The sequence below is a fragment of the Triticum dicoccoides genome, chromosome 5B (assembly GCF_002162155.2).
Source record: "Triticum dicoccoides isolate Atlit2015 ecotype Zavitan chromosome 5B, WEW_v2.0, whole genome shotgun sequence".
NCBI lineage: Eukaryota > Viridiplantae > Streptophyta > Magnoliopsida > Poales > Poaceae > Triticum > Triticum dicoccoides.
The window spans coordinates 63144213-63155889 of NC_041389.1; the positions used below are offsets into that span (position 1 = coordinate 63144213).

The 11677-nt window shown below is 44.9% G+C and overlaps 1 protein-coding gene across 2 annotated transcripts; it reads right to left on the minus strand.

Moving 5' to 3' along the window:
* Window positions 1-8045: 8045 nt before the first annotated feature.
* LOC119305184 (dihydropyrimidinase-like) lies at window positions 8046-9934 on the minus strand. Of its 2 annotated transcripts, none has more exons than XR_005148575.1 (3): window positions 8474-8599; window positions 8275-8362; window positions 8046-8180 (listed from the first exon to the last, which is right to left on the minus strand). XR_005148575.1 is itself a non-coding variant. In XM_037581777.1 (3 exons), exons 1-3 carry the CDS (start codon window positions 9915-9917, stop codon window positions 8107-8109), a joined length of 252 nt encoding a protein of 83 aa, XP_037437674.1. In that variant the 5' UTR covers window positions 9918-9934; the 3' UTR covers window positions 8046-8106. The 2 variants fall into 2 exon arrangements, 1 of the variants encoding a protein (XP_037437674.1); XM_037581777.1 differs by lacking the exon at window positions 8474-8599 and adding an exon at window positions 9828-9934.
* Between the last annotated feature and the right edge of the window lie 1743 nt (window positions 9935-11677).

Below are 11677 nucleotides of genomic sequence, written 5' to 3' on the forward strand. Positions count from 1 at the left end.
TTGCTCCGGAACTAGACAGTTCCCAAGCTGCCTTCACACCTAACACTACTTCTGAAGCACTGCTGACACAACAGGACTTGGCAAGATCAGATGAACCTCATGAGCATCAACACCAAGACGGTACTTGACCAAGTCAAGTTGTAGTTGCATGCTCCTTTATATGTACTCTCACAGTTTGATGGACACTAACACTTTCCATATTTGTTGTTGAACTAGCACCACGGCGCAAGTGAAACAGACATCAGGGATAATGCTTGACAGATTAACAAAATCTAAAGGAGGAAGAATGGAGATCCATTTTGAGGCAGGTTTAAAAATGCCACGTGATGCTACAGAGTCAGCCAAGTTAGTATCAGAGGCAGCCGTTGTCGTTATGTGTCATGCACGTATCCTCCCAACGTGGATCCAGTACAGGAATGAGAAAGACAATACCTAGTTTAACACATTCCTTGACCATTTATCTATAAGTAATGTTATTCATCGCAATTAGTAATATTGTGTTGCTCTGTCCCATACTTTCTAGCTTCCTCCTAATAAGACTCACATTCTTTTTTCAACGGATGAGGTTCAAGTTGGATCCGAAAGATGGTACAACTAAACAAGCATGCACTCATGTTTTTCAGTCTGCTCTGCGACAGTATCGGTACCACCTTAGAAAATCTCACTTTGAAGGCAAGGCTAATAATGAAATCGCCCAAACATCTCCAGTGGAATATATTACAGATGAAGACTGGACAACCCTCTTTAAACACCGGTCTGATCCAAAGTATCAGGTAGGCTATATGTATTTGATCAGATCACATATTGAAGTTGTATTTATGTATGTGCCTTACAAGTGTATTTTCTTCTAGGCTAACTATTTGAACAACAAAACCAATCGCTCTAAAGTGAAATTCCAACAGATAACAGGATCTCGTAGCTACATTGCACACTATGAGGCTCTTGTAAATAGCTGCTACTTCCTTCTTTTTTTGTGCCATATTATCGTATCTATATTGACTTGTTCCAAATACAGAGGAAAGCCCATGCGGACCAAAAAGAACCAGAACCGAATGCAGTGCAAATCTTCAAGGATTGCCACACCAGCAAGATGAAGGGCATGAGCATAGCAGTTCAGGCCGCTGTTGTAAGTCCTTACTCCTCCTGCCTTTAACTGATTGGTATTGTGATGTGTTCATTTAACTATTTGGTTTGCAGCCAATGTCAGTTACTCTGTTCACTTTTATTCACAGTTGTCTTAACGTATCATTTCACCTTACGTGGTTTAAAAGAGATTAAGGATATTCTTTTGGTCTTGATCTGTAATCGAGTTGTTATGTTCACATGCGCACACAATGATAAAATAGCATGTTTGTTTTATATCTGTTTGCCCATGATATGAATGATGTCATACTATGTTCATCGTACTTTAAACCATGTCTCTTTATCCTTAGATGTCAAGGAATGTGAGGAAATAGACAATACAGTAGGCATGCTACATGGACATATGTTCCCAAAGTGATTTTATTATGTAGTTGGCACTATAATACATGCTAATGTATTACAGTAGTTCACCAAAATAAGTTATGTATAAACGTTTAACCTACTTTGTTTGTTTTTGTCTCATTAGTAACTTATCTGGTACACTAATCTACAAGTTCAAACTTTCAGGAAGCTATGGAACAAATGATTGAATAGCCACAACCACCTGAAGGTGACGAGGCTACTACAGGCACAATGTCACCTCTTGCTGCAGTGCGTCAGTATCTCTCCACTAACAGTGCAAAAAGCACCTTCCTGCGTAATTCTGGGTTGGTTGTCAAGGTAACCTCGTCCAAAGCGCCTACTGAACAAAATCTTCCTGCTAGACAGAGTGATATATCTGTGCTCCAGATAGAAGTCCAATCCCTAATGGATGTTGTTTCGGAAACAAGAATAGTGGTTGAGAAATGTCGTCAAGATATGAATGGTTTTGAAACCAGACTATCAGACATTCGCTTCGCTGTTCAAGAGCAATGGCGGAAAAAAGGCGGAGATCGTGCTGCTCCATCAGATTCTACAGCCTGAAACATTAGCACTCAGGTCAAATGATTTGTGTTTCTATACATCTGATGGTGCTTTTATCTGGAAGTACTGTAAACTTTATGCCAACAGGCCTTTTGTTGTGTGGTTGGAATTTATTTTGTTGAGATACAACATTTATGATGCTGCCTCAGGCTGCAGTAGTTACGACACTATTTTTGTATAGTGTAGGTTTATCTTAGTAATGTATTCGGCCGAAAGCTTCGTAGGAGTCCAACATGCCAATATTCGTCGGGACCATTTCAATTGGGCTAAAAACGATTACAGGCCAAAATTGGCATGTAGCCCACTAAAAATATCTGGGCCTAAAGCAGCATAAGCTTTCATATTTTTCTGGTAGGTCTGTGCCCATAGTGGGACTTTAATAGGCCTAAACATAATTTGGGCCCTCAGTAAAAATAGGCCATTTACAGGTGTAAATATCTTGAGCCCATAAAAAACATGGGCCTTTAATAGACAGAAAGTGAGATTGGGCCCTGATTGTGCCAAATAACCCACTAGACTTAGCGGGCCGAAATGGTGGCCCATTTACGATGTGGATCTTTGATAGGCCGAAATTCGGACGGGCCGTAAATGCACCGACCTAATACACGGGACTTTAACAGGCCGGAACTTCGGTCGGGCTAGATTATCGTCATTTTTATATGCGTCGTTAATGCGCCCGATATGACGTTGGGCCACATATGTCCCATGGTTTACGTCCGGCGTTAACAGGCCAAAAATGACAATAGGCCGAAAGTGGCCCAAAGCTATAGTGGGCCTCTAACAGGCCGAATGTCAGGCCGTAATTCGTCCCAATTACATAGCGGACTGCTAACGGGCCAGAAGTGACCATGGGCCGCGTTGATGACAAGTTTAGGACAGGCCGTTGACGGGCCGATTTGATAGAGAATGTTGGGCCTTTAGCTGGGCCGACCCATTATGGTCTGCAGAATCTTGTGGGCCTTTAGCTGGGCCTGCCCATTGTGGTCCGCAAAATCTTGTGGGCCTTTATCTAGGCCGGCCCATTATGGTATGGAAAATCGTGTGGGCCTTTAGCTGGGCCGGCCCATTATGGTCCGCTAATTTTTGTGGGCCTTTAGCTAGGCTGGCCCATTATGGTCCGCTAAATCTTATGGGCCTTCGTTTGGGCCGACCCATTTAAACTTTGTGGGCCACTTTTGGGCCGGTCCACGTGTCAACATATCATAGGCCCATCTCGACCGTTGGATGAGTGACACCTGTGGCAACGCGGAGCTGACGCGTGGATCCATCAGCCAATGAGAATTTTACACGTGGAAAATCAGCATTGGTCGTGGCTGTTAACGGGTTATCGGATCTAAAATCCGACCCGATAGCTTAACGGCATTCCGTTATGGTGGATGCCACGTGTCGGTCACCCTTGACGAAAGCACTTCTGTGACGCGCGATTTATCGTCATGGAAGTGGACACTTCCGTGATGATAATTTTCGCAATGTCATGGAACACTTCTACGACAGCACAGGTATGACTATCTTGATTTTGTCATAAATTTGTCATGGATGTACATGCATGACAGAAAACGCGACCTACTGTGACAAACACGTATCATCACAGAAGTGTATTTTTTTGTAGTGATGCGTCTTTTAAAGTTTTTTGATTGTTCGGTTGTTTGTAGTTAACATATATTCAGTCTCAAATGCTATCTTTGGTTGTTCGTAGTATGCCTTGTTTATTCCAGTTATTCACAACGTGATGTTCTATATGTGCAAGTATGAACTGTGCAGTTCAATTTCATCAGTACCAGTTTCAACAATACCACTATGCATGACTACATTTGGTTGCTACATCTTGTAGTTAACACGCCTTTCCAGTTTTATTCAACCATAACCAGTGTGCTTAGACCGGCACAATACTAGTTTGAATGACTATATTTTCTTGTTGTTAAATGTTAGGCCTATTACAGTTAGCACACCTTTCCACTTGTTTGCTTTACTAGCGTGCTTAAACCTGCACACTGAAGGTATCTTTTGGAGATTATTTTGTCTGCCATGTATAATTTTGGTTCATGTTTAGCCTGTTGTGCTTAACATGCTTCTCGATGTACCTACACATGACAATTTTGGGAACGACTACTATTTTCCATCGAGGTTAGTTTCATCCCATGGCTTATATCTGCTCACTGTTTAGGATATCAATAGCTGGTACCATATAGGTCGACGGCTGATAAGGGACTAATCGGTGAATTAGACTTTTAACTGAATATATCTGCAACCCATTTTTCATTAGGTTAACAAGGTCCATATGTAATATATCTGAGGCTACATAGCAACATGCACTATACTTAATGTCTAAATATGCAATTCTAGGCTACATAGCAACAAGGAAGAGTGTTACATTAATGTTCTAATGATGTATAGATATACGTAGAAGAGCAGCAGCACCAACAACAACAACAACAACAACACAACGCTGTTTGGATACTCAACTTAGCTAGAGGTTAGAGTTAGTTTCTAGCTCATTACTAACCCTGAACTAACTCCATCCAAAGAGTTGTTTGGATGGCAAGGTTAGATTGACAATAAATGCACTAGGAGAACTAGCTCCAATTAGCACCTCTTGGGTTGGATAGTTTTTTTGGGTGGGTTATAGATGCAACTAGATCAAACTAGCCCCCATTTTATATACGCTTTAGGGCTATTTGAGCCCGAACTAGCTCAAACTAACTGTAACCCATGGATACAGCAGCAGTTAATCAGCCGATAATTTGTAAGAATGAACTAAAATCCTTCTGGCCCATAATATAAGATGTTAATTCATCTAATATGTGAGTATATTGGATGTTATAAGATACTCCCTCCGTTCTTAAATATTTGTCTTTTTAGATATTTCAAATGCACTACCACATACGGATGTATATAGACATATTATAAAAGTGTGTTGTACTACATCATTGTGCAATTGTTGTTTAGCTTCTAATACTAACTTGGTGCTTTTAGGTACATATGTCATTGGTAAAGATCCGTGCTTTGACCCTTTCTGCGTATGGGTCAATGCGATATCGATGAACCAGCATCAAGTGAGGAAGCTGATAAAGATTGTTAGTAAAATGGGTCCAAAGCTGGCAATTAAACTATTTGTTTACACTTTATCCAAGACAGCAACGAACTGCAGGATGATAAGTAAGAACTTTGCAGCGTTCTTTTTACTGCCCATAATGAGTTGTGTTAGATGACAATGTCTGAATCTTTTTCATTTGAAGTGGTTGCCAAAGCAGTTTACTCAAGATTACCTCTCAAACTACATGATTGGTGGGCATGCAAAGGTTAAAGTATTTCTACCAGAACACGATGATTATCTAGATGTTTTCACGAAGACCATGAAGGATGGACGGTCGGCCATCACAAGGGGTCGGAGTAGACTCATGCGTGCCTTCTACATGGAGGAGGGCACAATATGGGCATTCCGCTTCACCTTGTTCAGCAACCATAATATATTTTGCCTCTTTATTTATCGTCTTTAATAATACAAGTATACAACTGTGGTTCATCATTCTTTATTTGGTTCTTATGTAATTCTTGAACGTATGTACCTATGAATCGAATAATGCATTGGTTGTTTGAACCTGATGGATATGAATAAATCTGTAGCATACATTCAAATTCAAATTCAAATCCAAATCTGGTACAACTTGGAAAAGCAACAATTAAATTACGGTGAAATTACGCTCTCCAGGTTGTTACGGCACACACGGTTGGTAAAACACAAACGTTTGCGATATGCACCATAATCCAAGACGGTTCACAGAGAGGAAACGTGTGCAAGCATGCACACCGTTGCCGTTTGCAAAGCGTGTGCGATGTCAGACAATATCACAAACCGTGCGGGGAAACTAAACGTTTGTGTTAGTTGCATTATTGTACATGATTCGCAACCATGAACTGTTTTTGACGAAGTATGCATCGTAAACGTTGCACCATAGAATAGCGTGTGCGATAGTTGTCGTGTACTACGATGTTACGACAGTCCGACGTTTCGTAATGTTGTCCGACACTCGTACAACGATTAGCTAATCTTATTAACGGTGAACCGTTTATGATGGGTCGTGCATCATACATGTTCTATATTAGTGAACCATTTGTGATGGGCCACGCATTGTAAAGTAGCACCAAAGAATACTGACTCCGATGGCAATGCGAGCAGAAACGAGTAGGAGTACTGTAGGGGACCTATGCCCGACGGTTTCTGGGTCGTGTGGGAGGGACCCCCCTATCAGCCACACTCACTTGGCAATGGTTCCAAATGCTGTCGCGGAAAGGGGTTAAAAACCGTTTGTTTAGGACCAACGCGTACCAGTGGATGTTGCGCATGTCAACTATATGAACAATAATGTAACATAGTACCGCTGTTTCGACTGTCCGGTCGAGAATGAATGGTGAGATCAATGTTAACAGAACTATGTTTATAGCGCACGGAGAGTATGGTGCTATAGTACTCCACAAAACATGAACCATATGAAGTACGAATCAGTGTTAGGCAGGGTGTATGAAGGGTGCACGGGATGGGAGCAAAAGTTCCCTTCTCGACCCACTTTTGGGTGTTTTTCACGGTGCATTAAGGGTGCATGAGTCCACACTAGTAGGTTAACACAAATACATGAAGAGGGAACAACTATATTGAGATGAGAATGCAACGAAACACACCCGCACGCTTTGTGCTACAGTGACAGATCTGCACTGTCTGAGTTTGATCCAACGGTCATGTTGCACCGAGACATGGACATGCCCATGCAGAGGACGCCTAAACTCCATCGAAGTTCCTCTGCTTCTCTAGGCGCACGACATTGGTGATGCAGGGTGCAACCGCCCGCAGAGCCCACTCCCGGCCGACAGGAGCCAGCTCATCAAAGACGTCGTCCAATGGCACGTATGGATTCTGGTGACGGAGCCCTGAGAGGATTCACCCGTCAACGGCGATGACAGCCCGCAACCCCTCCTTGTCCAGCTCCGCCCCCACCATTGCACGAAGATGGCTTAGCTCCTCGGAGATATAGGTGAAGAAGGAGACCAGGCCAGGAAGCGGCAGCTCGTTGAAGTCGACGGGGTGGTCGAACGGGTTTAGCCCGAAGGTCGGCATGGTCGCGCTGGCATGATAGTAGGCATCGTGCAGCCGCAACATGTGCGTGGCAACTTGGTCCACCAAGTGGCTGAGGTGATCCTGGACCTCGTCACAATCGGCCCGCTCGCGCTCCAGCCGGGTCCCCTGACGGCCTATCGTATCTCCCGCTTTCTGCAACAACACCTCCGATACCTCGAGCATCTTTGTGGTGGACGCCTGTCGCTTTTTAAGCTCCATGAACTCCCGCACATAACGGAGGAGCATGGCACTCCTCTCTTCCTTGAGCTCATGGAGATCAACATCCTTGGCCCTTAGCTCTGCATCCTTGGCCTGGAGCTCCTATGTTAGGCGCCTCAGCTTAGACTCCGTGATCTGCTGCGCCGCCATGGCACCAGGTAGAAGCAATGGGGAGAGGAAGCAAAGAGGGTGAAATGGCTGAAAGGCAATGCAATCTACGGGAAGGCGGAGGGAGCCAGTTGAGGAGCGGGGTGAATCTTTTGGTTTTCACCACGGGAAAACACTAGTCGATGACTTTTCACAACAGCGGGTAGTGGGTTTCACATGCAGAGTCAGTGTGACTAAATTGCTGCCGCGCCTGCTCCCGTGTACACGCTTGTGTCGGACCTCGAATGGTGTGTGTGCGCGCCCATTGCGAAGCTCCTCTTGGGGTTTAGGATGATGATGTCTGCATCAGATCCCTCGGGGATTGCTCCTTTTCGCGGGTATATGTTGAAGATCTTGGCATTGAAAAGATTAGAGAGTAGTATGCATCATTATACTTTAAAATTGTTTTGCTTCTTGTTTTGTTTTTCTGATTTTGTTTTGATGCAGTTATAGAATTTCTGCACGACCATTCTGTGCTCGTCACTCTCACATAATCGGTGAGAGTGATCTTGCAGGTCTCCTGTACATATATTGAATGAAGTCAGAAAACAGAAATACCGGCAATAGAACCAACTTAGTACCCATCACAAAAAACAACATTTGAAATCAAAACTTACCACCATGCTATCCCAAATTATATGCATCCGTTCTTCAGTTACTGGGATCAAGTAATGAAAAGAGAGATGCCTTAGCCAACTTCCATTTGCAACGACACAACATACAATTTACTGTGTTCAAGCCCTATGGCTTACCATTTACGCCATTGGGAATCTTCCTGAAATCATCAGAACCGAAAGCTTTCTGAGTGGAATTGATGGTGCAATGATCAGTTCCCACAACCTGCACAGGAACAAAGAACAGTTAGGTGCTTATTCAAGGGATGTTTCCGTCCCCATAGTAGACAATGTACAAACAATATTTCAGAAAAATAATATTCCTTTTATAATTTACCGCCTCGAACAATCTTCAAGCAGAGGCTAAACACCAGCTTGAAGCGCTTTATTTTAAGGACTCCATGACTTCACACTTTAGGAAATTAAGGTGGGATTCTGGATTCAAGCGTGTCACATGTAATATTCCTAATACTGCAAACCAACATTTATAAATACTAGTGAACTTGAACTTATGGTATCTCGACATGTGAACTGATTGTGTTACAAGCACACGCACGGAAATCCAACGAAGCTGATATCACTACATGTCAAAAAGATAATCAAGTTCATGTATATTAATTGTGAGAAGTTCAAAAAAATTTCTAAAAGTTTGAACTAAAAAGGTGTATACTGCATAACATCTGGTGAGGAGGACCATACTATTGACACACACACACACATTCACAGAATGAGGAGGCTCCCATTAGGAACATTCAGAGGCATGCAGCTACAAGTTGTTGCATTACTAGTACCCATGTCATGACAAAACATATATGCCATCTCTGCTGCATCATGCATCAGTCTCTGAAAGCTGGGAACAAGGTTGATTTGCATATACTACTGTCCATTGCTCTCCTCACTTCTCTCACACACATGAAAAGGCTATTTTGTAGAAAAAGATTGAGAGAAATATCACTATAATTAGTCTCTAAAAGCTATCTTCAGAACTATTCACAAGGATTCACAAGGATGCCAATGATGAACTGAATCATTTAGTTTTGTCTTCTTCCCTCAGATCTGAATCAAGAGTAGCATCAGTTCAATTAAAAAAATTGACAGTTCATGAATTTGTGCTAAGCAAGCATACCCATCAGCACATGGAATGCCTCGGTGAATGCACTCACTCAGTCCCCAAAATCAAAAAGAAATTTCAGAGGCGGGAAAACGAGAGAAAAGCTTCTGACCACTGCGTTGTTGAACGACGCCTCGTTGAACGGCCTTGGTTGGCAGTGGTAAACCGACTGCGATGGCAGGTGTGAACGGCCTGGGTGGTGTCGCAGTGGCAGGCGCGCTGGGAAAGCACAACATGGTGAAGCTACTATTGTCGTAGGGGATCAAGCCCGTCAGGTCAATCAATCTATGGAGTGGAAGGCCGCCATTAATTAGTACTAAATCACTCCCAACATAGAGTTCAGCAAGAAGCAGATCAACTAAATCACTGGAGTTTCTGAATGCAGGAATCTAACATTGCACAGGAGCGACAGAAGTAGCATGGACGAACATGATTACGCCACCGAATGCATCTTTAGTTCGCATCCCAAATCTAACTACACAAGTATTTGCATAGAACGAAAACGATTGCATCCCAAAATCTATTGCAAGTACAGTAGGAACATAGTTTCTCGATTCGTTGGCTTGAATCCCAAACGTACCTTCAGAAAGGCGAGGGAACCCAGCCGGCGCAGCACGGACACGAGATGCGACGCTTGTAGCACGGGCGGCAGAGGAAGACGTGGCCGCATGGAAATGGCCGCTCCGCCGGCCGGGCCTCGCAATCCCAACACGGGCTGCCTACCTGGCCGATAGGTACCGGAGGATACCCGTAGAGCTGCAGCGCCCCCTGTGGGTGGTGTAGGAGGGGCGGGGCATCACCTCGTAGCGCCACTGTACGTTGACGAACAGCGCTGGGCGCCAAGGTGCGGAGAGGTGGAAGCGCAAGTGCTGCGGCCGCGCCGCGAACTACATCGCGCTGGCGTAGTGGGCGAGCCTCGGCAGCGCGAACGGGGGCGGAGGCGTAGTGGGCGATCCCCGGCGGCACGAACGAAGGGGATCAAGCCCGTCAGTTCAATCAGTCTATGGAGTGGAAGGTCGGGCGAGGTGGGGTGGCGCCGTGGAAGGCCGGGCTGGCGTCGCGGTGGGAGGATAAGGTCGAGAGGTTGGGGATGACGGGCTCGGGACAGGTTTCATTTTTAAGGTTGAGCCGTTCGATCGCGCCCTTATAGGGGCGAGGGGTAACAAAATAATATTCTATTACCGGTAATATATATATATATATATATAAACGGCCGCACATGGGACACAATCATATTTGTAGGATAAATATAGCCTCATAATCAAAATAAACATTGTTTTTACAATGATTTGATTCATCACTCGAACAAGACATTCTTCGAGCACTTCGCTTCTATTAGGTGGGCACCTTGTGTGACCTGCGCCAAGTATTACTCGGCCGGATATTGGCCCCCCGCCGGATCCCGGGTCGCTATAATGGCGGCCTCCATATCTGTCCAATAGGCTTTAACGCGGGCAAGAGCCATTCATGCACCCTCTATGCACGCCGACGTCCTCATGGCGTCGATCCGAGGCACGGCACCAATGAATTGTTGCACCAAACCAAAGTAACTCTCCGGCTTAGGCCCTTCGGCCAAAGATGGTCTATTACAGACCGCATTGCAAGCACGGACAGCCGGTGAAGCTCTGCTACAGCAGCCATCTTCTCATTTGACGGCAGCGGGCGAGTGGGAGCATGGATTGTGACCAGAAAAGCTTCTCCACTTCCTTGTCACCTTGTTCCTCGAAGAACTTGGCCGCGTCAGCTGTACTATTCACCAAGTTCGCATATGCATCTATAGGACTCCAGCATCCATCCAGAGGAGCATACTTCGGATCCAAAAACTTCGTACGCAGTAAGTAGGAGCCCCCAGCCACGATTTTGTCGGCCTGTTGGAGCTCCTCCCGCATACCCCGGATCTCGGTCCGCATCTCCTTGGAGGCATTAAGTGCCTTGTTCATGTCGGCCGAACTATCCTAATGCTCCTTTTTAAGGAGCTCATACCGGTCAGCGGCATTTTTTAACGCCACAGCTATTTCAGCTATTCTTTCCTCGCTTTAGCGATGAGCAGCCTGTTCGGCTTTCAACTCTTCGGCCGCCTTTAGGGCAGCCGCATTGCTCACCCGAGCTTGCTCCTTGGCCTGGGCAAGTTCTGCCCTCAGGGCCTCCACGGCAGCAGCACCATCTGTAGTCCAAACATATTACATTAATATCATGCCGCCTTCATATTTTCCTATACAAGGGAAGGCAGATCACATACCTTGTGATTTGTCTAGCCGCTCGTTCACCAGCATGATATCGGTATAAATCGAGCCAATCTGCCTCGTTAGTTCGGCAACTTCAATAGACTGATCGGCGGCCGGACCCACAGGTACCTGCACGTGTTTACAGCGCAATCATTGATTTATGATCCCCTATTTGCCGCCTAGGGCGGGCAACCAGAGTCTCAGG

Coding starts and splice junctions, on each gene's coding strand:
- LOC119305184 (XM_037581777.1), bottom strand. CDS start 9,917: ATGCGGCCACGTCTTCCTCTGCCGCCCGTGCTACAAGCGTCGCATCTC. Junction 8,363..9,827: donor GTTCCCTCGCCTTTCTGAAG/GTACGTTTGGGA, acceptor GTTCCTGTGCAG/GTTGTGGGAACTGATCATTG. Junction 8,181..8,274: donor GATTCCCAATGGCGTAAATG/GTAAGCCATAGG, acceptor ACTTGATCCCAG/TAACTGAAGAACGGATGCAT.